Genomic DNA, 26,558 nt, shown 5'->3' on the forward strand with positions numbered 1-26,558 from the left:
AAATAGATTATATTATTGCCTCCATTTTACAAATGGGAAAACTGAGGCTCATATGGGTTTACCAAACTAGTAAATGATTAATGAAGAATTTGAATTCAAATCTCGCTAATGCCAAATCAAACATTTGATACACTGTGGAATCTAGCCACCTTTAATCTCTTCTTAAGGCTTCTAATAATGAGAACTTCCCTACCCCAGCAGCTTCTTCCACTTTTGGACAACTCTAATTGCAAAAAAGTTTTTTCTTTGTGTTAAAGGAATCCAACCCCAGGGAGAGAAAGCATTTTCCACCCCAACCACATAAACCATTGTCAATCAGCCTTTGTAATTACTCAATAGGCAGAGCTGGCACTACTCCCCCCACAACACCCTCCCCCCTGCAGATGTGCCTTGTCTCATTAGCCATCTGCCCCCCTTGTGCCCAATGACAGCCCACAGAGTATAAGTGGCTGCCCTGCTGGAGAGACAGGAGGATAATATCAGCCATATGAAATCAATACATTCTCAGGCAGCTTTGTCCGTGTACTCTAATAGGAATGTGGCTGGACTCAAAATATAGGTAATCCTCAGCCAGACTCATTTGTGTCTGGGAATCATAGTTCCAGAGGAAATTTGTGACTTTACATGGAGGAATATAATAAGGCATGATTCCAGGAAGTAGTGGGGAGTGAGTGGAAGGAGCTGCTGCTTCTTGGTAACATGGGTTGCTCAAAGGAGGTTGCTCTTCCAGTAAAGGATGCCAGAAAGAGCAGAGAAAGGTAAGGAAGAGGAGAAAGAGTAAGTCTAGAGGAAAATGATGGCTCTTTCTAGCTAGAGAGGGAGCTTAACACACTGGTCATCTGCCAAGTCAGCCGGACCCACTGACTGACTCATTGCTTCCTATTACTGGTGACTAAGTCAGTTAACCGCTTTTTGCTTCAGTTTCCTATATTGTAAAATTGGAGGGATGTACTGAAATGGCCATGGTGTAATCCATGCTTATACATCTAAGATTAATTCTTAAGTTGTAAGTTTTCTTCTAGCTCTAAATCCAGAATCCTCAGAAGATACAGAGTTATATATTAAGCTCTGAGGGCCAATATGCTGTCTTTTGTACATAATGCTGCTGTCCCATCTCCAATCCATCCTCCACATTATAGTCAGAATTTATATTCCTAAAACACAGCTGTGACCACAGATGTCTCTTACTCAAGAAGTTTCAGTGGCTCCCTCTTGCCTAGAAGCTAAAATGCAAACTCCTCTGTCATTTAATGCCTTTGATGACATATCAGTAGAGATTCTCTCAGTTATTAGAACATCACCATACCCTCATTATTTTGTATTTATTATACACATACCCATATGTAAATATATGTTGTATCTCACCAGTAGGATGTAAGCTCCATGAGGGCAGGGAACACTTTAATACTTTATATCACCAACACCTGGTATAGCACCTAGCATAAAGCAGGCACTTTAAAAGAGCTTATTGAATTGAATTATCATGTCTTTTGGGCAGTTCTTTAAGAGTTGTGCTCTTTTGTCTGTTCTTGCTTTGTGACCAAGGGTCCAAATGAGCTGGCCAGGACTCTAAATTTGGCCCTGGATTAATATTCTTCTCAGTGTTATACTGACACTCACCTTATCTGGAAATGAAAACTGTAACCTCACTAACAACAGCTTAGGCCCAGACTGGGGTGGAAGACTAAAGAAAAGAAGTTACTGCAATTTGAGGATGATAGGGAGTTGCAAGGTGCAAGATGCACCTGCTCTTCAACTATTGTGCTGTCTCTTACATGGTCTTCAGAAGTCCCTGGGGAAGTTATGTTTCCTTTACCTTCTAACTCTGCTTTTCCTTTCTAATTGCCTCTGTATTCCAGGAGTTCTCTCTCCAGCAAATGGACAGCCTTCTGGATGACCGAGTCAACATCCTGGGATTTTCTATTTTCAATCAATCCCATGCTTTCTTCCAAGAGTTTGTACAGAGCCTCAACCAGTCATGGCAGGAGAATTGTGACCACGTGCCCTTCACTGGGCCTGCAGTAAGTACAGTGACATTTTTGCTAGAGTGCTCAATCAAGGGGCATCTTTGTGGGCAATGCACTTCTAAATTATGATGAGTTCCCAAGTGTGTCCCAGAAAGCTGGGGTTTTCTCAAAGTTCCAATTCCACTAATTTCCACCCAGCTACCAATACTGCTGCCATCTAAGAGCTTCAGGGTCTTTCTTAACATTCATCAAGTCTTGTTCCTTCCATAAACCTTTCAAAATCAAAGCATATCTTAACATATGTCTGAAGAACAAGTTGTTTAAACTGTTCAAACTGATCCCCTGAGCTCCAAGATCCTCAAGCTTCCACTGCTCCTGATTGCATGATCCCTACTCCTATTTCTAGAGACTCTTAGAATTCATAAGCTACTTTCCTCCCTACTTTCCAGTGAAGTAGCTATTTTACAGATGGGAGAACTGAGGCACAGAGAACAAATGATTTTGCCTTAATTAAATAGCATAGCTCAAACTAGAACCCAATTTGCCTGACTATGAATCCTTATTATACAGTCTAAAGCTCTGTACCTGTTTCTCTTCCCAAGCTTCATTAGCATTGTTAGTGACTTAGGAATTCTAACCTCCAGACTCATCCTTCCACTCCTAACCCTACAAATAGATGCATATATGAACATGCCATGGAAAGATAATTTGAGGAACCTAGGGCTAGAGAACAATAGGAACAGACAAGGAAACAGCTGTGAGGGTTGACTTGATGAGGGATTAGTGTCACTATTTGAGACTCTTATCCTGTTATCCAGAAATACTTGGAAATTCCCCTAAAGCCAAGTTCAAGCCAGCTTGAACTAGCTGATTGTTAAATTTTCAGTGTGAGCATTTACACCTTGGAAATCCAGCAGATGCTACAAATGAAGGATTGATTTATTGTATATCTGACTGCACAGGCTTTAGAAAGTGACAGTGAAAATGGTAATAATGCATATAAAATGTAAAAGAGTGTCCTAAATACATTTCTGTCACCAGAAAACAGGTTGTTAAATACTTATTAGCACTCCCCTGCCTAGAGCTCATTACCAGATGATTACATTAGAAGTTTAGCGATCACTTTGCATTCTCATACCCTAGCTTGGAATCATAGAATATTGGATATGAAAGAGAACTTAGAGACAATACAGTACAACTCCTGAATTTTATAGATTAGTAAAATGAGGAACAGAGAAGGAGAATGTCTTTCCAAAGGTCATACAAGCTAGTTAGTGGTAGGGCCATGCCTAGAATACAAGGCTCCTGACTTCTGGGTCAGATAGCTTTCCATTATACCAAGGCTCCACTTACACAATCTGTGGCTTCCAGAACTTCTTCCCTGCTATGCACTTTCCCTTTTTTAAATGCCTTTATCCCTGCTATCCTATTTTTTGTGAAGCAATTGGGGTTAAATGACTTTCCTGGAGTCTTAAATGTTACGTGTCTGAGGTTGTATTTGAATTCAGGTCTTCCTGACTTCAAGGCTGGTACATTGTCCACTGTACCTTCCAGCAGCCCCCCATTCTATTCTTTTGTGGACATTCACATGGAGGTGAATGTGTTCTGATCCCAATATCTATGTCATGAATGACAAGCTCCCTCAGGTAGGAGATCTAAGTTTGCCTCTAGATCTATGCTACTGGCCAGGCGCAGGTCAGGTAGAATTTGGTACACGGTATAGTTACTATTCTTTGTTCTGGTTCTGTCAGAGTTATTGTGAGAAGTGAGAGTAAGAGGGCTTGATTAAGGAGAATGGGCTGGAGAGAATATTTTTAAAATTTATTTATTTTTACTATACATTCCTTTATGAATCATGTTGGAAGAGAAAAATCAGAGCAAAGGGGCAAAACTATAGGAGAGGGGGAAAAAACAACAAAAAAAGAAAGAAATGAACATACTTTTGTTGATTTACATTCAATCTCCTTAGTTCTTTTTCTGGATGCAACTATTTTCTGTCCAAAGTCTATTGGGATTGCTTTAGATCACTGAACCACTGGGAAGAACCAAATCTTTCATAGCTGATCATTATACATTCTTGCTATTATTGGGTACAATGTATTCCTGGTCCTGCTTATTTCTCTCAGCATCAGTTCATGCAAATTTTTCTAATCTAAAATCAGCTTGTTATCATTTTTATAGAACAATAATATTCCATTATCTCCATATATTACAACTTATTTAGCCATTCCCCAATTAACAGGCACCTATTTTCCAGTTCTTTCTACTACAAAAAGAGCTGCTACAAACATTTTTTCACATGTGGTCTTTTTTCCTTCTTTATGATTTCTTTGAGATATAGGGCCTGTAGAGATACTGATGCATCAAAGGGTATGTATGCATAGTCTGATAGCACTTTTCAGTATAGTTCCATATTGTTCTCCAGATGGATCATTTCACAACTCCATCAACAAAATTTCCCAGTTTTCCCACATCCCCTCAAATATTTATCATTATCTTTTCCTAGCATCTTAGCCAACCTGAAAAGTATGAGGTGGTATCTCATAGATATTTTAATTTGCATTTCTCTAATCAATAGTGACTTAGAGCATTTTCTCAGATCACTAGACATGGTTTTACTTTCTTCATCTGAAAATTGTTCATATCCTTTGATCATGTATCAGATGGAGAATGACTCCTATTCTTATAAATTTGACACAGTTCTTTATATATTTTAGAAATGAGACCTTTATCAGAAACACTGGTTGTAAAGATTTTTCCCAGATTTGTATTTCCTTTTTAATCTTGTTTCTGTTGGTTTTGTTTGTGCAAAACCTTTTAAATTTAATGTAATCAAAGCATGATAAATGTGGAAATTTGTATAGAAGAATTGCACAAGTTTAACATATATTGAATCATTTGTTTCTAGGGGAGAGGATAGGGGGAATGGAGGAAGAAAAAATTGAACACAATGTTTTGCACATATGAATGCTAAAAATCATCTTTGTATATATTTTGAAAATAAAAAGCTATTTGAAAATTTTAAATTTAATTTAATGTGATCAAAGTTGCCTTTCATAATGTTCTCTACTTCTTTGGTCATAAATTCCTCCCTTCTCCAAAGATCTGATAGTAAATTATCTCTTGCTTGGAGAGAATATTTTTTGTTGAAAGATGACCTTCATAGTTTTTTTTTCTTTTCCTGAGGCAATTGGGGTTAAGTGATTTGCCCAGGGTCACACAACTAGGAAGTGATAAATGTCTGAGACTAGATTTGAACTCAGGTTCTCCTGACTTCAGGGCTGGTGCTCTATCCACCGTGCCACTTACCTGGCCTATCCTTCATAGTTATTGACTAAATGAACAGGAAGGGGAGGAAAGGCCCAAGGCAGCAGAACCACTGCCCAAACTAAGTGGTGGAATCATCTTTGGTAGGATTAAGCATAGGTAACATAAAGAATAGACAAGTAGATGTCAGATTTTCAGTCATATGTGATTCTTCATGATCCCAACTGGTGTTTTCTTTGGCAAAGATACTGGAGTGGTTTGCCATTTTCTTCTCCAGATCTTTTTTATAGAAGAAGCAACTGAGGCAAACAAGGGTAAGTGACTTCTCCAAGTCATACAGTTAATGAATATTTGAGACCAGATGTGAACTCAGGAAGATTAGTGGACATGACTCCAGATTCAGCACTCTGGTCACTGCAACACCAAGTTCCAACTATTAAGAACTTTTTCCTGAGGAATTTGTGGCTAAAGAAGAACTAAAGAACATTATGAAATGCAAAATGGATAATTCTGACAATATCAAATTTAAATGGTTTTATACAAACAAAACCAATGCTGCCAAGATTTGAAGGAAAGCAGAAAACTGGGGGGAAAATTTACATCCAAGGGTTCTGATAAAAAAACACATTTTAAAAATATAGAGAGAATTGATTCAGATTTATAAGAATACAAGCCATTCTCCAATTGATAGTCAAAGGATATAAACAATTTTCAGATGAAGAAGTTAAAACCATTTCTAGTCATCTGAAAAAATGGTCTAAATCACTATTGGTTAGAGAAATACAAATTAAAACAACTCTGCCATACCACTACACCCCTCTCAGATTGGCTAAAATGACAGAAAAAAATAGGGATAAATGTTGAAGGGGATGTGGGAAAACTGGGACACTAATACATTGTTAGTGGAGGTGTAAACTGATTCAACCATTCTGGAGAGCAATTTGGAACTATGCCCAAAGGGCTATCAAACTGTGTGTAACCTTTGATCCAACAGTGTTTCTACTGGGCCTATATTCCAAAGAGAGCATAAGAAAGGGAAAGGGACCCACATGTGCAAAAATGTTTGTAATAACATTTTTGTAATGACAAGGAACTTGAAACTGAGTGGATGCCCATCAGTTGGAGAATAGCTAAATAAATTTGATATATGAATATTATGGAACATTTTTTCCATAAGAAATTATAAACAAGCTGATTTTAGAAAGTCCTGGAAATACTTAGATGAGGTAATGCTAAGTGAAGTAACAAGAATGAAGAAGATATTGTACATAGCAACAATAAGATTATGTGATGATCAACTCTGATGGATGTTGGTTTTTTCAACAGTGAGGTAATTCATGCCAATTCCAATAGATTTGTGAGGGAAAGACCTATCTGCACTCAGGAGAGAGAACTATGAGGACTGAATGTGGAGAACAGCATAGTATTTTCACTTATTTTGTTGTTGTTTTTGCTTACTTTTTGTTTCCTTTCTCATTTTTTCCTGTTTGATTTGATATTTCTTGAACAGAATGATAAATGTAGAAATATGTATAGAAGAATTGCACAAGTTTAACATATATTGGATTTCTTGCTTCTAGGGTAGAAAATGGGGGAAATGGAGGGAGGAAAAATTTGGACACAATGTTTTGCATGGGGAATGCTGAAAATCATCTTTGCATATATTTTGAAAATAAAAAGCTATTTTTAAAAAGTTTATTCCTGACATAAGCTTAGAATTGTTTCTTTGTTATTCTCACTTTTGAAAGTGACCCCAGTCTTCTGGGGCCACACCAAACAAGTCTAGTTCCTCTCTCACAAGACAGTTATTCAGCAATTCTTTGCCCCCTGAGGGATTAAATATACCCATTTCCTTCAATGGATCCCCATACGTCATAACCTCAGGATCATCTTGGTTACCCATCTTTATGCTCTCCAACTTATCAATGTTTTTCTAAACAATGTCTCCAAAATGGAACCGAATATCCCAGGTGTGTTTTGAACAGAACAGAACATAAAAAGATGCTCACTTCCTTATTTCTGAAAGTTGTCCTCTTATTGCAAGCAAGTTTATATTAGGTTTTTTGGACTGCTGTATCACACTGTTGGCTCATATAGAGCTTCCCACACACCAAAATCCCCTAATCTTTTTTTTTCAAACAAAAAGCTACCTATGCATATTTTCCATTAGCTATTATACTTGTGACAATAAGTTTTCAAGGCCAAATGTAAAATTTTATATTCATCCCTATTGAATACCACACTATTTGGATTTAGCCTACTGTTCTCACTTGTTAATATGTCTTTGGATTCCACAGCATCCAGTGTCCTCTAGCTTTGAGTCACCAAAAATATGATAAAGATGATTTTATGCCTTTATCTACAGTATAAAATATTAAGCATACCAGGATCTAGTGCAGAGCTTGAGAGCATTTTTCCTGTAGACCTCTTGCAAGGCTGACATCAAACTATTAACAACTATTCTTTGAACCCAGCCATTCAACCAATTCTGAAGTCATCTAATTGTACTATTAGGTAGCCCACATCTTTCCATCTTTTCTGCAAGAGTAGCATGAAAGGCTTTATTAGAATATTTTAACTAAAATCTTGGTAAATTATATCAACCTCATTACTCTGACTTAGAAATTTAGTAATTCTGCCAAAAAAGGAAATAAGGTTAGTCTGGCATAACCCGTACTTGATTAAACCACACTGACTTAACTGTGATTACCATTTCCTTTTAAAGATATCATTAACCATCTCTTTAGTAATGACTGCTCAAATTCTTGTAGAAATCAAAGCTAAATTCACTGGTCCATAGTTTGGAGACTATTTGTTTTCCTTTTGGGGGAAATCAAACTAACATTTGCCTTATTCCTGATTCCTGTTCTGTATCATCTTTCAAATATAGTTCAGCAAACTCATACCCCAATTCTTTCCAGATCCTTGATTCTATACTGAGATACAGTGATTAAAGAGGGGGACCTGACATTGGAAGTCCTGAGTTCAAAAGTAGCTGACACTTATTAGCTATATAACTTTGAGAAAGTTACTTAATCTTTCTCACATTAGGTCTCCTTTTCTTTTTTAATAATATTTTGGTTTTTTTCCAAATATATGCAAAGATAGTTTTCAACATTCACCCCTGCAAAACTTTGTGTTCCAAAATTTTCTCCCTCTCTTCCCTTCCCTCTCCCTGAGACAGCAAACAATCCAATATAGGATAAAAATGTTCAAGTCTTCTAAACATATTCCTATATTCCTTTGGTCATGCTGTACCAAAAAAATCAGGTCAAAAAGAGAAAAAAATACATGAGAAAGGAAAAAACAAACAATCACAACCAAAAAATGGTAAAAAAAAAAAAAAATATGCTTTGATCCACATTTAATCTCCATAGTTCTTTCTCTGGATGTGGATGGCTCTTTCCATCACACATCTACTAACTAGAATGGCCTTAAATCACTGCATTGTTGAAAAGAGCCATATCCATCACAGTTGTTCATCACATAATCTTGTTGTTGCTGTGTACAATGTTCTCTTGATTCTACCCACTTCACTTAGCATCAGTTGATATAAATCTTCCCAGGCTTTTCTGAAATCATCCTACTCATCATTTCTTAGAGGACAATAATATTCCATTGCATTTATATAATATAACTTATTCAGTCATTCCCCAACTGATGGACTTCCACTTAATTTCCAGTTCCTTGCCACTACAAAAAGGACTGATACAAACAATTTTGCACATATAGATATCCTCTTCTTTAAAGATCAGAACTGGACTCTAGTTGGCACCTTCCAGCTCTAAATCTATGGCCTGATGATTCAGGCTACCCTTTCACTGAATGTTCATACTTTCCCAGTTCCTAGATCTTAAATAGGCAATTTAGGAATATTCAATTATTTTATGTATGCACTACTTTTGACAGACACAGGGCAACAGGTAGTGGTTTCCTGGTTGTAGTAGTCATGACCAATACACTTGTCCTAACTAATCCTGTGGTATTGATCTCACCTGTTCTGGTTGCATATCTGCTAATCAACCAAAAGATTACTGTTAACTATCTAGTATGTACAAAGTCTCTCTACTAAGTACAGTGCTGTAGGGTATAAATAAAAAGATATATAAGACCCATTCCCTGTTCCTAGGAGGCTTAGGGTCTTAATTCCAAAAGTAAAATGAGAAGTTTGGACAAGATGCTCACTGAGATCCCTTGCAGACATAATATTCCTTTGCTCTGTAATTCTATAAAACATACATATTACAATCAAATTAATCCCAAATAAGTGCTGAAGGAGTTGTAGAGAGATGATTAATCATTGACATCACAGGAGCGAAGATTGAACTTCCTGGGCCCCCGTGGGCTGGAATAGTCAAAGAAGGCATCTTAGAATGGGAGTCATCTGATCTGGATGTTTCAGTAAGTAGAGAAGAGAGGAAAGGGAATTGAAAGTTGGGAGGATGCTATGAGTAAAGATGCTAAGGTGGAAAAGCACAATTTTGGTTTCCTTTAGACACAGATGGATTTCAATTCATTTTCAAAACCTTAGCTAAATGCTTACTGTGTACAGAATACTATGCTAGACCTTAGCAGAGAGACACTTTTTTCCTCTCCTAGAGCTTTCAGTCTATTAGAAGTATATGACACAAATGCAGATCATTGAAATACAAAATAAAGTACACAAAATGTATAAAAGAAATTTCTCTGTTACACTTAGGGGAAAAGGATATTGGTAACTGAGAGAAGATTTTGTGAAAGTGGAAGCATTAGACTTAGGCTTTAATTAAGGGAGAGGAATTCAACAGGTAAAAGCGTTAAGGAAACACCTTTCAGACATTGGAGAAAATTATTGTTGGGATGTTGCAGGTGTGTTTAGAGAAGGGAGAATAATCCAGTTTGGCTGGAGAGCATAGTGTGATAAAGGAGGATGACAGATGAAGAACCACTGGCAAATAGGAAACAAGAAAGAGCCAACAATAAGGGAGATGTTGGAGAAGCATCAGAAAAAGGGTATGATTGCTAGAGAAGGATTGAAGGAATGGGATTATGGGCTGAAAAAGAAAGATTTGTTTTAATAATAACTAGCATTGTCTTTTATTTTGTGGCTGCAGAGAAGTGAGGTAACTTTGCTGTGACATTTTAAAGGAAGAGAAGGGAGAAGATGAGCAGATCTTCCAAATGACCTCAGTCTTCTCAGTGAAGTAGGAGTTTGTCATTTGATATAAATTTGAGAACTAGGAGTTCAGTGGAGACATGCAACATAGAGATAGAGGTTTGGAACAGTTTCTGTGGGGAAAAATGGAGAGTCAATAATAGAAAGAATGTTAAGCATCAATCAGAGTTCAGCTTAGTTATGCACCATGAATTTATAGTGGGCAAAAATTCATGATTTCCTCCAGTGATGTTTAGTAGCTGCCTGGGATAAGAATCAAAGACCAATAATGATCCTAGCTAATATTTGTATTCCATCTCTGAGTTTATTGACATCATTGCCTTGGGTAAAGCATTTAATCTACCCAAGTCTCAGTTTCTTTATATGTAAAATGCAAAGGCTGAGGAAAAGTTGCCTCAGATTCCCTTATAATTCTAGATCTACAGTCCTTTATAGTGCTTGCAGGTTTCCAAATTGCTATATACATATTATCACAACTATGAGAAGTAATGAATATGGGAATATAAAGAAACATGGAAAGTTTAAATAAGCAATTCATAATGAAATCAGCAAAACCAGGATAGCAACAACCAAAATTCAGTGCTGCAAAATTATAATGACTAAGTTTTGGCCCCAGTGAAGCAACATTTGCAGAGGTGGGGAATTACGAGTATGAACATTATATCAATGGATTGGACTATATAACTTCTGAAGTCCCTTCTCCTATGAAGCTCTGATTCTTTGGTGTATTGGTTGTAGTAGAATACATTCATATATGAGGAACTGCAAATGAGGGGTGGGTAGAAAGTTAGAGGGAATTCTAGAATGGTGGCTAGTGGAATAATGAAGTGCTAGAATGTAGTTTCAAGCTTGGTCATGGAGACAATTGAAGCTAAAGGGTAAAGATGGACTGGGTCACATAACCAAAGGTCCTAGTAATGGTAAATAACAAATTTCATCTGAATAAGAGAAGTGGAAGGATAGGAGGCTATGTTTTCTCCAAGCCTGCTAACTGTTTTTAAATAAACAATTTATTTGAGAATTTCCTGCCAACCGTAAGCATTCAAAAAGAACTACAAAAAGATGTCATCATTCTGTGATCATTCTGTATTCTAACTTCAGACCCAAGGATTGAATTGGTTGTGATATACAAGAACAGTAAGAAATCTCAGGACTGTCTCAATATTGATAGAGATTTTTCTATTTCATTCCATGGACTATTTAAAGGAAGGGAGACTGAGTCAAGTATCTAATGCCAGATTTACCATTGATTCTCATAGGCATTCAATAAGTTCCTTTGATTGTCTTGATTGGACAATGGAAGCTAATCAAATATTTTGCCTAAGAGACTAAAAGTTTTATAGCTTGATTTCCTATGTAAAATGTTGGGTGTATTAGCTGTGAGACCAAAAAGTATCCAAGTTATTTCATTCTGAAGACTTATATTTAGAATCATACAATTGAAAAGGCTCTAGTACAACCTCAGATGAGGAAACTAAAGCTCAGAGAAGTTAAAAATTCCTCAGTGTACTTTCCCTTGGAACTTTTATTCCTATAAAATCTTTTGAAATAGGAAAGGGTATGAGTTATGCCTCCTATTTTAAATTGAGGGCATTGAGATGAGATTAAGTGATATATCGAAGTTCATATGACAAATCAGTGACAGAGCCTGTGCTGCAATTGCAATCTCCTGTATCCCAAGGGGTCTTTTCACATCACCATCACCCTTCTTGGGAAGGAGGGGGAGGGGAAAATGCCTTGGGAAAGTGAGAAGATGAAACAGCAGCAACAACAATGACAACAGCCACATGCCTCTCTGAGCCTCTTGCTATGGCAATGACCTTACTGAAGAGCAGCACGTCTCCCCACCTGCCTTGTTGTTTCTGGAATTCCCCATGCAAACAGCCTGGCCCTTTTATGTGATAGTGCTACTAAAGAGCACAAAGAAAGATGGAGCACAGCCCCAGTAGGGAAACAACCTTGAATTGCCTTCCTCTACTCTGCCTTCAGAAGAGAAAGCATCCCCTTGTTTGGAGTTCTCCCCCTCCCCATCTCTTTTCTATGCTTCTCTCCTCCTCTCTTCTTTTTTCTCCCTCTTTTTTTTCTTTTTTTCACATTTCTTTCTTTCCTTTTCTCTTTTTTATTCTCCTCTCTGTCTCTCTCTGTTCCTTTCCCTCTTGCCTAATCTATTCTCTCCCCTTTTCTTTTTCCTCTTTTTCTCTGTCTCTTTTTTGTTCTTTCTTTCCCTTTTCTTTTTTCATTCTCTTTTTCTTTATTTCATTCTCCCTTTTATTCTCTCCTTCCTCTCTTTCCCTTCTCCTTTCTTCTCTTCCTTTTTTCCTTCCTTCCCTCTTCTTGGCTCCCTCTTTTTTATATTCCTTATCCCCTCTTTATTTTCTCTCTCTCCACATTCCCTTCTCCTTATTTTCCCTTTCCTTTTCCTTCATCTTCTCTCTAATTTTTCTTCCCCTTTTCCCCTCTTTTCCTCCTTCCCTCTCCCCCGATCTCCATGGCATCAAATTTATAGTGTAGCAGGTGGATTCCTATATAAACAGAGGAGCTATCTCCTAAGAGGCAGGAGAGTTAGTGGCTAAGATGAAAAAAAAACCCAACAAAAACAACTTGGCTCTGCACATCATGTCACCTACCAGATGTACCTGCCAGGCAGCTGCTGGCAAAAAGCAAAAACTCCATGGTTTTCCATTGAAAAGGAAATGGTAGGAGTAAAGAAAAAGAGCTCTGTGATTGACTAGAGAAGTAGAACCACTTGTTCACATGTCATTCTCATTAATCACGTTGCAAAGAAAGAAAATCGTGGAAATCATTAAAATTACAGATGGCTAGATTAAGTAATTAGAATTTAGGCTAAAACAGATGTTTGTAATTAAGTGTTTATTTTATTGAATAAAATCCAGATTGTAAAGTCTATTTCACAGGATTTTAATGGTCTTCCACTCCTGGTATTATCTTTGGGGGCAAAGTTACAATTGACAACAGTTTGAGGTTAAAGCTTCACCCAGCCCTAAGAGAATGCTGACATCTCAGTTGGCTTGCAAAGTGGTTATAGAGGGTTGGGGGCCCAACTATATTGCTCTTTCATGAAAAGATATCATCTCAGACACTTCTTCTAAATCACAACCAATGAATCTTAATTTATACGATATCTCTCATGCCCCTTAACAATTTCCAAAAAAAAATCAAAAGAAAATAACAATGAAGAACAGAAATGAACATATAAAAATCTGAGAACCAGAAATTCCCTGCCAACTAATATTTCAGTGACAAAAGAGAAGACATGGTTTTCAAAGAGGTTCAACTAACTGAAAAATGTTATAATTTGAAGAGAATCCAATACCAGAAAAAAGAATAGAGAGATGAAATGAGGATACAGAAAGAAAAAACACAAAAAAGTCAGGGAAAATTAGGAAAAATAAAAGGAAAGAGATTAAACTAGGCAATAGGAGAGAATTGGAAAGACACAGAGACTGGAGGGAGTAAGAGACAGAGAGAGAGAAAGAAAAAAAAGAGAGCGAGAGTTCATACAGAGTGTGAACTGAGAAATGTACAGTATGGTATGGTTTAACAGAGTTGCTTTCATCATGACTATAGCCTCAAATGCTTTTCAGAGCTAAATTAGTAAATAATAGCAGAGGGAGAAAGCAATTAGAAGAGCAAAAAGGATGTTTCAGGATGAGGATTTGAAAGTAGATGGGGAAAGTTGATGAGGCAAAGAAATTAGAGACTCTTCTAGCAAAGGTGAAATTAGGTGAGGGGAAAGGAATTTGGGCAAAGGGAAGATAAAAGAAAAGACAGGGAATCAGATTCAGAGAGGATTATTTGGAAAGTTGATAATGACAAATGATCAAAAGATATAACCTGTGCCCAAAAGGCTATAAAAGCATACATATCCTTTGACCTAATGATATCATTACTAGATATGTATCCCAAAAGATATTTTAAAAACAGAAAGAAGAAAAGGATCAATGTGTACAAAAATATTTATAGTAGCTCTTTTCTCAGGGCAAAGAATTGGAAATTGAGGGGATGTCTATCAAATGAGCAATGGCTGAATAATTGTGATATGTGGTTTTGAAGGAATATCATTATTCTATAAGAAATGATGAGCAGGATGCTCTCAGAAATACCTAGAAATTCCTTTATCAGCTCATGTGAAATGACAAATAGCAGTGGGGTGGGATAATCAGCTGTGGGAATGAGTTTACTGTTCTCAGTAATACAGTGATCCAAGATTGCTCTGAAGGACTTCTGATGAAAAATGCTATCCATATCCAGAGAAAGAACTGATTATGTCTAAGTACAAATTGAAGCATATTTTTTTTTGCTGAGCCAATTGAAGTTAAGTGACTTGCCCAGGATCACCTAGCTAGGAAGTATTAAGTATCTGAGACCAGATTTGAACTCAGGTCCTCCTGACTTCAAGGCTGGTGCTCTATCCACTGCATCCCTTGCTGCCCCCAGGCCTTTTCTTACAATATTTTTTTCTTGAGAGTTTTTTAGGAGGAGTGAGAATCTATGCTCTCTTTTACAATATTCATTTTATAGAAATGTTTTGTGTAACTTCACATGTGCCTTCTCAATGAAGGAAGATGGGGAGGGAGAAAGAGAGAAAATCTGGAACTCAAGGTTTCAAAAACAAAAGTTAAAAATGTTTTTGCATGGAAAATAAAATAATAAAAGATTATTTTTTAAAAAAGGAGATTTTCAGTCTTCAGAGGAGAATGGAAAGAACTCCTTGTCCTGCCTTTATTCCCTTACCTTGACCTTATGAGCCCCATCTAAGTATTTCAAGGATCTCTTAACATATGGGTTTAAAATGAATAGGAAAAGTATCTAGAGCCTAGAGAAGAATTGGGGGCTTAGAGAAGAGAATCAAGTAGCTGAAGAAAGATGTCTTAGTCACAGAATATTATCACTACACTACACTTACCTAATCCAAGAAGACAAGTGAAGGTTAACTAATGTTTTAGGATAATCTCTTCTCCAATGACAGTCCTAGGATCATAGGATTGTAGATTTGGAGTCTGAGATATACAACCCCTTCATTTTGCCAAATGACAAAACATGTCCAGAGAGATTATGTGAATTTCCTATGGTCACACAACATGTAATGTGTATAAGTGAGATTCAAGTCCAGATCATGTCTCCACACTCAGTGATTTTTTTTCAAGGTAAAAGAGAAGTCACATACTTTGGGGAATACTTTCATCCATTAACACCCCTTCTTGTTGCAGAAAATAAAGTATCAGAAATGTCAGGTAACATTAAGAATTCCCTAGTCAGGGATCTCAATGAAAATTGTCAAATATTTTTTGAATTCTATGCATTTGATCCCTTGTATATAACACATCAGGAGCCAAGAAAAACTAACCTTCTTGCCAGTTACAATTACTAGTCTGCCCTAGGCCCAACAGAGTACCTTTGACCACTGACCTTTGCAGTGTCAACCCTACCCTTCAAAGGTCTCTGGCCATGATCTCTTGAATCTATAGTTTAATAACAGGTAGCACACTCAAGAACAGCCACGTGTAATCTTAAAAGCTTTTATTATACCTACTCACATAATGCCCTGACTTATTGGTTCCCTAGTGAACGCCTGGTCTGAAGACCCACGTGTTCACTACCAAACTCCTTACCTCTCGGCTATCCATCAGCTTGGCTTGGGTTGGCTACCCCAGGTTAGGGAGCCATGTGATAGAAAGGACTGTGGATTTTGGTGGTGGAAAATAAGAAGAATTTTGGAAAGATTAGCCTGAAGGCCAATAGGACTTCAAATGTGAGCATCTCACATGAGGGTCCTTAGGAAAAAGGAACCTCAATGAAAGAAAAGTTCAAATTGAATGTCTTGGAAGAATTAATGGATCTACAAAGCTACCAGAATTCCTGCTCCCTTTTCCTCTTTCCCTTACTCCCTACCTTATCTTCCATATGGACCTATTCCACCCAGCTGGGCATATGGAAGGGAACTAATAGGGCTATGTGCAGAGTCAGATAATTTATCTGAATCTACCAGAGTATAGTGGATTTTTCAAATATTTAATCATCTATCATTTTATCTGGACCCATGATTTCATCAGGATAGGGAGCTACTGAAAAGGAACTTTCTCTTTTATTGCAATTCAGGACTTTCAAATTTATTGACAAGCTAATTGACTAGCCCAAAGTCACCAATATGTATCCAGGCTGGATTTGAACATAGGTCTTTCTAATACTAAAATCTACTCCATCAGTTGTGCTATATAACCTCTCAATAATAATTATAGCTGACATTTCTACAACAATTTAAGATTTACAAAATGCTTTATGTAAATTACTTCATATAATCCTTATGACAATCATTTACAATGAGGAAATTCATAGATTTCCCTCATTTCATTGATGAGGAAACTGAAGCTGACAAAGGCTATGTGAGCTAAGCTAGTAAGTGAATTGAGGTGGGATTCAAACTAAAGTCTATCTAGGCCTCAATACAGTTTCCCCTCCAGGAGCTAAAAAACCCTGGAGCCCTTCAAGCAACTACTTTTGCAGAGTCTGGTAGGGAGATGATAATTCACTAAACTCTAACCCCAACCCCCATCCAAATGCTTCCTGAGATTTAAATCCTTATTGTAGCTATAGGGAGCCCAAAAATGACAGAAAAGGAGCTCAAAGGGGACAACAAGGCCTAACAGAAAGAGCACTGAGAGTGAAGTGACTTCCATTTTAATCTTTGGCCTATGATTAATTAGGCAGATTACCTTGGCCAACTCACTCTGGATTGCTGAATTTGGAATGAAATAGAGCTTCATTTCTCTAAGACTCATTCTCCTCATCTGTGAAATAAATGTGGGGGAAAGGGGAAGAATGAGGGCATTCACTGTTCTCTCTGATCTGTGGAAAGTCTAACATTAATTCTAAGAGTCTAAAAATAAACAGACCATTGAGGGTGGAGAGAAGAAGGGATAGAAATTAATTGATAGTGTATAATACAACAGTCAAGTCAAAGGAATTATCAAGGATATGAGAAAGGATTCCTACACTTATAGTGAGGTTGATCTAGATGATTGCTGAAGATCACTTTCAAGTCTAAGATTCTGAAGGAGTATAATCCAGAAACTCTGACGCAACAGTACTTCATGGATAGGTTGGGAGAGAAGAGACAGAGACAGAGACAGTCAGAGAGAGACAGAGAGACAGACGGGGAGAGAAAGAGAGATGCTATTGTTTGTCCTTCATTCTCAAAGAGGACCATGACATTGGGGAGGTGATGCCATGATATGCAAGTGAGTTGGATTTAAGTGAGGGAAGCTGTGCAAGATTATCTGCCTCACTTTTCCTTCTGGAGCCATCTGGGTCCAGTGGCCAAATATAGATCAGTATGACTGTAAGTGGCCCTGGATGCAATGGGAGACCTTGGCCTTTTTAAATTAAAGTTTTAATAGGTCTCAGTTTAATTGAGGGAATACGCAGATTAAGGCGGAAGGCATTGGCATTAAGAAGGAGCTGAGAAGGTGGGATTTTAGATGGGACTTAAAGGAAGCCAGAGAGGTCAGTAGTTGGAATGGAAGAAAGAGAACATTCCAGTCATGGGGCAGACAGAAAGAATGCCTAGAGAAGAGAGAGTTTTGTGGGTGAAATAACCCAGGGGTTGGTATCATTGGATCAGAGAGTGTATAGTAGGGATTAAGGTATGAGAGCACTGGGAAGGTATGAGGGAGCTGAGTTATGAGGGACATTGAATGTCAAGTAGAGGATTTTGTAATTGATCCTGGAAACAATAGGAGCTAGTGGAATTTATTGAGTTGGGGGAGTGACATAGTCAGATCTCAGTTTTAGAAAAATCCCTCTGATGGCTGAACGAAGGATGGACTGAAGTAGAGACACCTGAGGCATGCAGAGACCCCTTGCCTTACAGCAGTTGCAATAGTCCAGAATTAAGGAGATGAGGACCTGAACTGGGATACAAAGAATGTCAGCATAAAAGAGAAGTTTATGTGAGATGTTACAAAGATGAAGTTTACAGATCTTGGTGCTATATTGGATCAGTTTGGGGAGAGTGAGAGAGAGTAAGAAGGAGTCCTAGATGACTCTTAGGGTGGCAGCCTGGGAGACTGGGAGCAGAGTTTAGGGAAAGATAATGTGCTCCATTTTGAAGATGTGAAATTTATGCTGTCTACTAAACATCCATTTCAAGATTTCCGAAAGTCAGTTAGAGATGCAATATTGGAGGTCAGCAGAGAGATTGGAGCAGGATGGGTAGATTTAAGAATCATCAGTAAAACATGGCTCTCTTCAGTAATGAGATGATTCAGACCAGTTCCAATGATCTTGGTGATGAAGAGAGCCATCTGCACACAGAGAGAGGACTATGGGAAATGAGTGTGGCTCACAACATAACATTTTCACTCTTTTTATTGTTGTTTGCTTGCATTTTATTTTCTTTCTCATTTTTCCTGTCTGATTTGATTTTTCTTGTGCAGCAAGATAATTGTATAAATATGTATGCATATTTCTACCACGTTTAACATATATTGGATTACTGGAGGGTTTGATCCAGATAGATAGATAGATAGATAGATAGATAGATAGATAGATAGATAGATAGATTACATAGATTAGATAGATAGAAAGATAGTTAGATAGCATTTATTAAGGACCTCCTCTCTCTCTCTCTCTCTCTCTCTCTCTCTCTCTCTCTCTCTCTCTCTCTCTCTCTCTCTCTCTCTCTCTCTCTCTCTCTTTACTAAATATATGGATACAATTATAAGCAAATAAGAGAGTCCCTGACTTCAAGGGCTCACATGCTAAAGGAGAAAGAAAACATAAAGGGACTCTGGAAAGGAAAGGGAGTATTCACTGGACAACATAGTATGGATATGGGTAGAGTACAAAGCACAGGGAGAAATGAGGATGATAACTGGAGTGCAAACAGAGTTAAATTAATCCAGAATATATTACATGCCTTTTGTATGTAGGCCATTCAAGCTGGGATAAAAAATTCAGCTAAGACAGAGTCCTTGCCCTTACTGAATTTAGAAATAACTTTCTCTTGCAGAAGTAACTATAATACATGATGAGTGCATTAGAGATTATAAAACAAAGTCCTATATGATTTTTGAGAGGGAAGGCTGACACTGACTGGGAAATAATTGAGGGCTTCATGGAGAAGGTGACAACTGAGTTAGATATTAATGGATGAATAGAAACTCACAAATCCTGACCAATCTTGGTGCACTAAGTCAGCCATATTTTGATTCTTTTAAATCTTGTTGGTAGTCAAGTTGAACAGACCATTAATAAAAAGGAGATATTTGCTCAGGGGAAAAAAGATTATGTAAAGCAGACACAGACAGATGTAACAGCTTTGAGAAGCATCAAGTAAGAGAGTGAGAGAGCCCCACTTCAGATGAAGAGAAAGCCAAAGATGCAAAGGGGCAAGGTAATGGGATGGAGAGGAATGAGCTGAAATTGATGGATGAGAGCAGACAACAGAGGAGCTTGAGGATTCTATCTGGCTGACAGCAAAGGAGACCAAAGAGTTTTACATAGAGCCCTGAAAGTAGAATTTAATTCACTCCAACAAGTCTGATGAAATCTTTACCATCTTTAAAACTCATATTAAAAGATACCCTCTCCATGAAATTTACCTATTTTCTCTATCAATACTGATCTTCTCCCTCATATCATCCAGTCTTTTTAGCATCTATCTATATACTACAACAAAAGAAATGTATTATCTTATATTTGAGTTACATATCATTCCTTTAGAAGATTCCTTTAGCCTATACTTATATAAAGATCTGACTTTGAAGTCAGAAAACCTTGATTTCAAATTCTGCTTCTGATCCATCTTGACTGTGTTACCTTGGGCATGTCACTTAATTTCTCAATGTTCAGACAACTCTCTAAAACAGTAAATTAAAGAGAAGATGCAAATATTCTGGGTAGAGAAAATTCCTCATCAAGACTTCCCTTTGAAATTACAGGTCAAGGAGATCAAGTTCCCCCATTCCCTCCCTGAAAGAGGGGCCTTTATATAAGAACATGGATTATGTCACATTCAGCTTTGTATCTTTCTTCCCCAGTGCCCAGAACAGGCAACTGTGTACTGTAAGCATATTTAGGATTAAAAACATCATAAATATCATGTAACTCATCAAGTTCAACCTCCTCGTTTTATAGATGAGGCCCAGAGCAGGGAATAACTTGCTCAGCCAGTAAATGTCCAAACCGGGATTTGAATGGACTCCGAGTGCTAGCTGCATGTTAGTTAACTGCAAATATATTGAATACCTATTATGTGCAAGACACAGTGTTCTGCAAATGATACCAAGATCAATAAAATGTCTTCCCTGACCCAATGATGTTATACTCCAGAAAGGAAATAATTGTCCTAATACAAATTAGAAGATAATCAGTGCAGAGGGATTTAAAGGGATTTAAAGAAGAAGAAGAGAGCTCTTCCAGGAGGAGTGCATGGATCTTGGTGCCTTGGACCCCTTGATTTCATGACTGTAATAGCAGCTTCTTTTGGGGCAAGATACTGGAACTAATAGCTCCTTAGAGGCAAACAGTGAAAGGATACAGGTTAATTCCCCACTGCTACAATGTTCTTTTCCAGAGAGATTGTAGATAGATGAGAAGAAGATTGAATTCTCTGTTTTATCTTTGCCCAGATGTTGGCAAAGTCAGGCTAGAGTTTTAGCCTTCCTCCTTCACAGACAAATTGATGTTCTTTTGTTGTTTTAACCTATACTGCATTTTTAAAAGTAATCTAAAGATGGTTTAGACTGGTTCCTATTATTGGGCAAAATTATGAATTGAGTGGAATTTAAATTTGGGATCCCTTTGCCTTCCCTTATTCAATAAATCTGTCAATATACTCTGTACTAATTCCTATTAATTTGTATCAGGGCAATCCCTCTCCTTGTAGACTGTAAAAGATTGTCTTGCACATAGTAAGTATTCAACGTACTTTCTTTCAATTTATTCTTTTTTACCCCGCTTCTTAACCTCCCTGCCCATTCCAAGTACCCAGTGACTGTATTTGTCCACTCATTGATTCAAACATATCAGCTGAGTAGCTGAACATCTATACTTGTTAATGTAAGATATGGAAAGAAACAAATCATAGTTACTGCCCTCAAGAAGCTTACAGATTAATTGGGGAGACAAAAATAAAGATATATGAAAGATTAAATGCCATTATAAGACAGCAGCACCAGAAATATCATAAAAAGGGACAAATAACTGCTACAACAATAAGTAATGTGAGTTTCTTGGCAGAAAGATCCATGGCCCAGATTTTCTTATAAGGAAGGAATCACTGAATTTCAGAACCTCAGAGGCCATCTAATACAGCTTCACCAGGACAAGAATCCCCACTGCAACATACCTAACAAGTGGTCATCCAGCCTTTGGTGTAAGGTCTGAGTGAGGGAAACAGCTATACCAGATTAATTTTAGGGAATAATCATCAATAACCTTCATCTAATTTAAATATTCTGAGTTTATTACCCAATGTTAGCATCTCTGTTTTCTTTTTATTCTCACTCTAATTCACTGTACTTTCACCTGAAAGTTGTTGATGTGTTTTGTCAGATCTGTTTATGTTTTAACATAGTAAACTTTTCAAAGACATAAATTTGTGCAATTTAATCCAAAGAAATCAATTGTTATAGTAAAATTACAGGCAGCAGTGGAGGAGTTATTTTGGGCTTGGGGAAAGGGCTTTTCTGTAGTCTTTCACAGTAATATCATTGTGGGAAGTATACTATAGAATACTTGGTCAGTTGGAAATTATGAACAATACCTTCCTGAAACAGATTAGAAACATGAATAGCGCCAAAATACTTCGTGTACAGCTATGTATTCTGCCTATGTGTAAGGCTTAACCTGTTGGACGTGTATATTACTTGCCCTATGTCAATTTAGTATTGTTTATATATCTCTTTATAAATATACTTAGGCCTTTTTTAAACCTAATTTAGTCATTTTAAACTTTCCAAAAACATGATTTGTACCTAGATTCCCTCTGCATTTTTCCTGTTAATCCTTTCTTCCCCATGTACTATCCACCAACAAACACCACATAATACCAGGCTTTGCACACAGAAAGACTCTAAATCAGTATAGTTGAATGATTGGTTCACTTAAGCCTCAAATTTCTAGAGTATTTACATAAATTTCAGCAGTTTTGAATTAAGCTTTAATGAGTGTCAAAGATAAATAAAAATCCTCCTTCACTGACCTAGGTACCCCTTTTCACCTGAATTCAATGGATATTTTCATTGTCCTAGAACAAATAAAGAAAATAGCATGCTAGGGTTAATTGAATATAAAGGGAAGGGTTGGTGGGTGTCTTTTTAGATAGTATATAGACCAGGAAAAAAGTCAGTGCCAGAGATGACAGTGAAGGCCTTATACTGGCAGTTTTCATGCTCTCACCTTTGCTGGTTCTAAAATCCATTAGCGTGGAACAAAGAGAAATCATCTTGTAGCCTAAAATGGGGTTTTAGAGATGAATTTATTTTCATTCACTGATAGATATTCTCTTATTTCCTTATTTCCTCTTTCTTTTATTTTCTTCATCTCTCTCTTCTCTCTTCTTCTTCTTTTTTTCCTCCTTCTTCCTCCTTCTCTCCTTCCCTCTTATTATTTCTATTTCTTTTGTTTTTATTTTCTTCTTTCCCATTTCTCTTACTTCCTTTCTTTTACTTTTCAACTTTCCTTTCTTCCATCTCTTCTTTCTTCCTCCATCCCTTCTTTCCTTCTTTTTCCTTCATTGTCTTTTTCTCTTCATTCTCCTTTTCTTTTTCTCCCTTCATCCTTTGACTTTCATCTCCCTCCCCACACCCCCAGCTCTCCTCAGCCCTGTTATTTGATGCTGTCTACACTGTTGTGACCGCAGTTCAAGAGCTGAACCGAAGTCAGGAGATTGGTGTGAAGCCCCTGTCTTGTGGCTCAGCACAGATCTGGCAGCATGGTACCAGCCTCATGAATTACCTGAGAATGGTGAGAAGGGACTGAAGGGCCTGGCTAGCAATACTGATACTTGTTTATATCCCGGGGTTTAGTCATATATGGGGGGATGGAAGCAGTCAGATCAAAGACAAAAGTACCACTTGAGCATGCATGTGCATGCACATACACACATACATAATTCACTGTCATAATGTGGTTCATTATTATGGCAGGTGGCATAAAATATAAGTCAATTTGTGTCTCTCAAAAGATAATAACCAAATAATAATAATAATAATAAGTAAAGATAGTATCATTTAGCACTTTAATATTTGCAAAGTATTTTATCTGTTATCTCTTTTGATATAACTTGATAAAATTAGCCTGTCAAACAGCATAAGCCCTATCCCCCAATATTAGTGTTATAAGTCCCACTCAATCAGATTAAAGAAATTCAATCTAAGCAACCCATGTAGAATTGTAACCAGAAAAAGAATGGTTGTTATAGAGATGGGAAGGGACACTATTCCCAATTCAGCACATATTCTAATCTTCTGACTATCATTCCTCAGCTAGCATGACTCAAATGTCCATAGCACCTTACTGAATTTCCCCTGGCCCTTCTGAATATTCTCAAGGTTGCAAATATGGGTCAAGATCATTGTAGGCCTCCAAAAAGACAGTTCCAGAAGTCTAGGAAAAATTGAAGAAATTAATATGTACTCACAAATACACATATACACATATGGTTTGGGGTCATCTAAGAATATTAACAAAAGATTGGAGATATACATGTTTATACATATGTGTATGAATATACAGATATCTGTGTTTATATATGAATGTAAAATGTTAACCAGAAATGGCGGGGGGCTATACATAATGATCAACATGTATCATTTTCTTTTGTTAATTTTTGTTCATAGCCCCAAATCTAGTTTTCTTTAGGGTTAGCCTGACTTTATACATGTTAGAGATATGTGGTCCTGTGATCTTTTGTGGGGTTCCTACAGAAGGGATGACTTTGCATAGAGATGCCATAGAGGAAAGGAGAGGTATTCTAGATGAGCCATCTAAACAATTGCTGAAGTTGCAGGAAGTTGCAGGAAGTTACAGGGGTGCAGAAAGCAATGGTAGAATTCCAGCTTCCTTTCAGCTTGAAAATGGACAGGGATATGAATTTAAATATAGGTAGAAAGGTTTGCTTCTTAAATCATTCACATTCCCCTTCAAATGGATTAAAAATAAATAACACTGATTCACAGGAGTTATATTTACAATATCCCAAAACTCTTAAATGGAGATAGGAAGATGGATCTCGACAGCTTTTACCTCTCCAGTATTCATTAAATAAAACATTTATTCAACATTTATTAAGCATTTATTATGTGCTGGGCACAGAGGAAGCCTCAAGGCTTAGATAAACTATGCTCTTTGCCTTTGCTACAAAGATAAACATAATATAAAATAACACATAATAAATTAATTGGGTACAAAACAATATGCCACATGAAATCTAAGGGGAACAGAGCAAAGAAGAGAGTTACTTCCTAGAGAGTTAAGGAAAGACTTCATAGTGAAAGAAGCATTTAAATCTGTCTTGGAAAGATAGGGGTACATTAGAGGAAAAGAAGAATGGCTTGAAAGTGGGAAAAGGGAAGTCATTCTCTTTCTCCTGGTATACGTTCTAGATCAATGGAAACACCAAGCCACTTTGGTGCTGTAACTCACTCTCTCTTGGACAGGTAGAATTGGAAGGTCTCACCGGCCACATCGAATTCAACAGCAAAGGCCAGAGATCCAACTATGCCCTTAAAATCCTGCAGTTCACAAGGAATGGCTTCCGGCAGGTAAGCTGAGTGCCAAGGTGTGTTAATGGCCCATATTTCCATCCTGTGCCTATCACCTCCCCATCAGTGGGTTATATTCTTTGACAATGTGCTTGTCAGAACTATAGCCATCTCTCAACTTTCCATGTTGACAGTATGTATATCACATTATATTCCCACCATTCATCCCCTCTCTTTCCCCCAGCACTATCAGACAGAGAGCATGTGCTCAGATATTGCAAAATAATTTTAAGAGCAATGTAGATAAAAATTAAATCATGGGGAGAAAGATACCACAACTCAGAAGACTAGGATTTTTATTTCATTAACTAGCTTTGTGACCTTGGGTAAGTAAATGCTTTTTCTCTCTGGACCCCATTTTCTTTCTAACATTTTAGGTTCTTGGGAGGTAGAATCATAAAATCATATATATATATATATATATATATATATATATATATATATATATATATATATATATATATATATATATATATATATAACATACATACATATATACATATACATATATATGCATGTATATGTATATATGTATGTATGTCATATATATGTGTAGGTATATAGCCCAGAAAAGTTCAGTGACTTACTCAACAACACACAGCTAGTAAATGATAAATGATAGGGCCAAAATTTGAGCCAAGGTCTTTTTATTCTAAATCCATCTCTTTCCACTTTATCACACCGTGCTGCAGAAAACAAATTATATAATGAATGTCAAATTCCAATATTATTTATAAGTTCTTTGACACCTAAGAAGATTTTTTTAAATTCCCAAAGTCAAGTAAAGTACTGTGAAGATAATAGATGCCTAATAAATGCTTCTTAAATTTAATTTGATTATATAGGTCAATCTTTAGTCAGATATGGGGTCCCTTGAGTTCTCTGTCTTTTAGGTCTATTGTCACTGATTTTGCTATACCAACCTTTCTTTGCCAAGAGGGCTAATGGTCCTTGAGAGTCAGTAGACAACATTAAAGACATTCAGACAAGCTAATATGCTTTTTTCTTGGCAAGAAAAGATTGAAGTCTGAATAACTGTGAAGTTATAGGGGGGTAGATTTACCTAAAGAACTTTTCAGGGAAGTAGTGTTGTGGATAGGAAGCCAGGCTTAGGGTCAGGAAGACAACCTGAATTCAAATCCAACTGCCAACACTTACTAGCTAGTATGACTCTGGGTAAGCTATTTAATTCTATTTGTCTCCGTTTCCTTATCTGTAAAATGGGCTGGAGAAGGAAAAGACAAACAACTCCAAAATATTTGCCAAGAAAACTCCAAATGGGATCATGAAGAGATGGACATAACTGAAATAACAGAACGCTACCATCAACAACAAAACTATACAACAATAGGATTGGTGCTTCATTAAATAATGAGTTAC

The 26,558-nt window shown here is 37.1% G+C and overlaps 1 protein-coding gene across 5 annotated transcripts in view; it reads left to right on the plus strand.

The window, feature by feature from the left end:
* GRIK4 (glutamate ionotropic receptor kainate type subunit 4) overlaps positions 1-26,558 on the plus strand; it is a 680,228-nt gene that overhangs the window by 486,003 nt on the left and 167,667 nt on the right. For 4 of the 5 annotated variants that reach the window (XM_074302596.1, XM_074302599.1, XM_074302598.1 and 1 more), the window contains 3 exons: positions 1,860-2,021; positions 23,227-23,379; positions 25,074-25,178. In XM_074302596.1, the coding sequence (XP_074158697.1) occupies positions 1,860-2,021; positions 23,227-23,379; positions 25,074-25,178 (420 nt within the window). The remainder of the gene's footprint in view (positions 1-1,859; positions 2,022-23,226; positions 23,380-25,073; positions 25,179-26,558) is intronic. The other variant, XR_012488209.1, reaches the window with a different exon arrangement.

The sequence above is a fragment of the Sminthopsis crassicaudata genome, chromosome 3, assembly GCF_048593235.1.
Source record: "Sminthopsis crassicaudata isolate SCR6 chromosome 3, ASM4859323v1, whole genome shotgun sequence".
Taxonomy (NCBI): domain Eukaryota; kingdom Metazoa; phylum Chordata; class Mammalia; order Dasyuromorphia; family Dasyuridae; genus Sminthopsis; species Sminthopsis crassicaudata.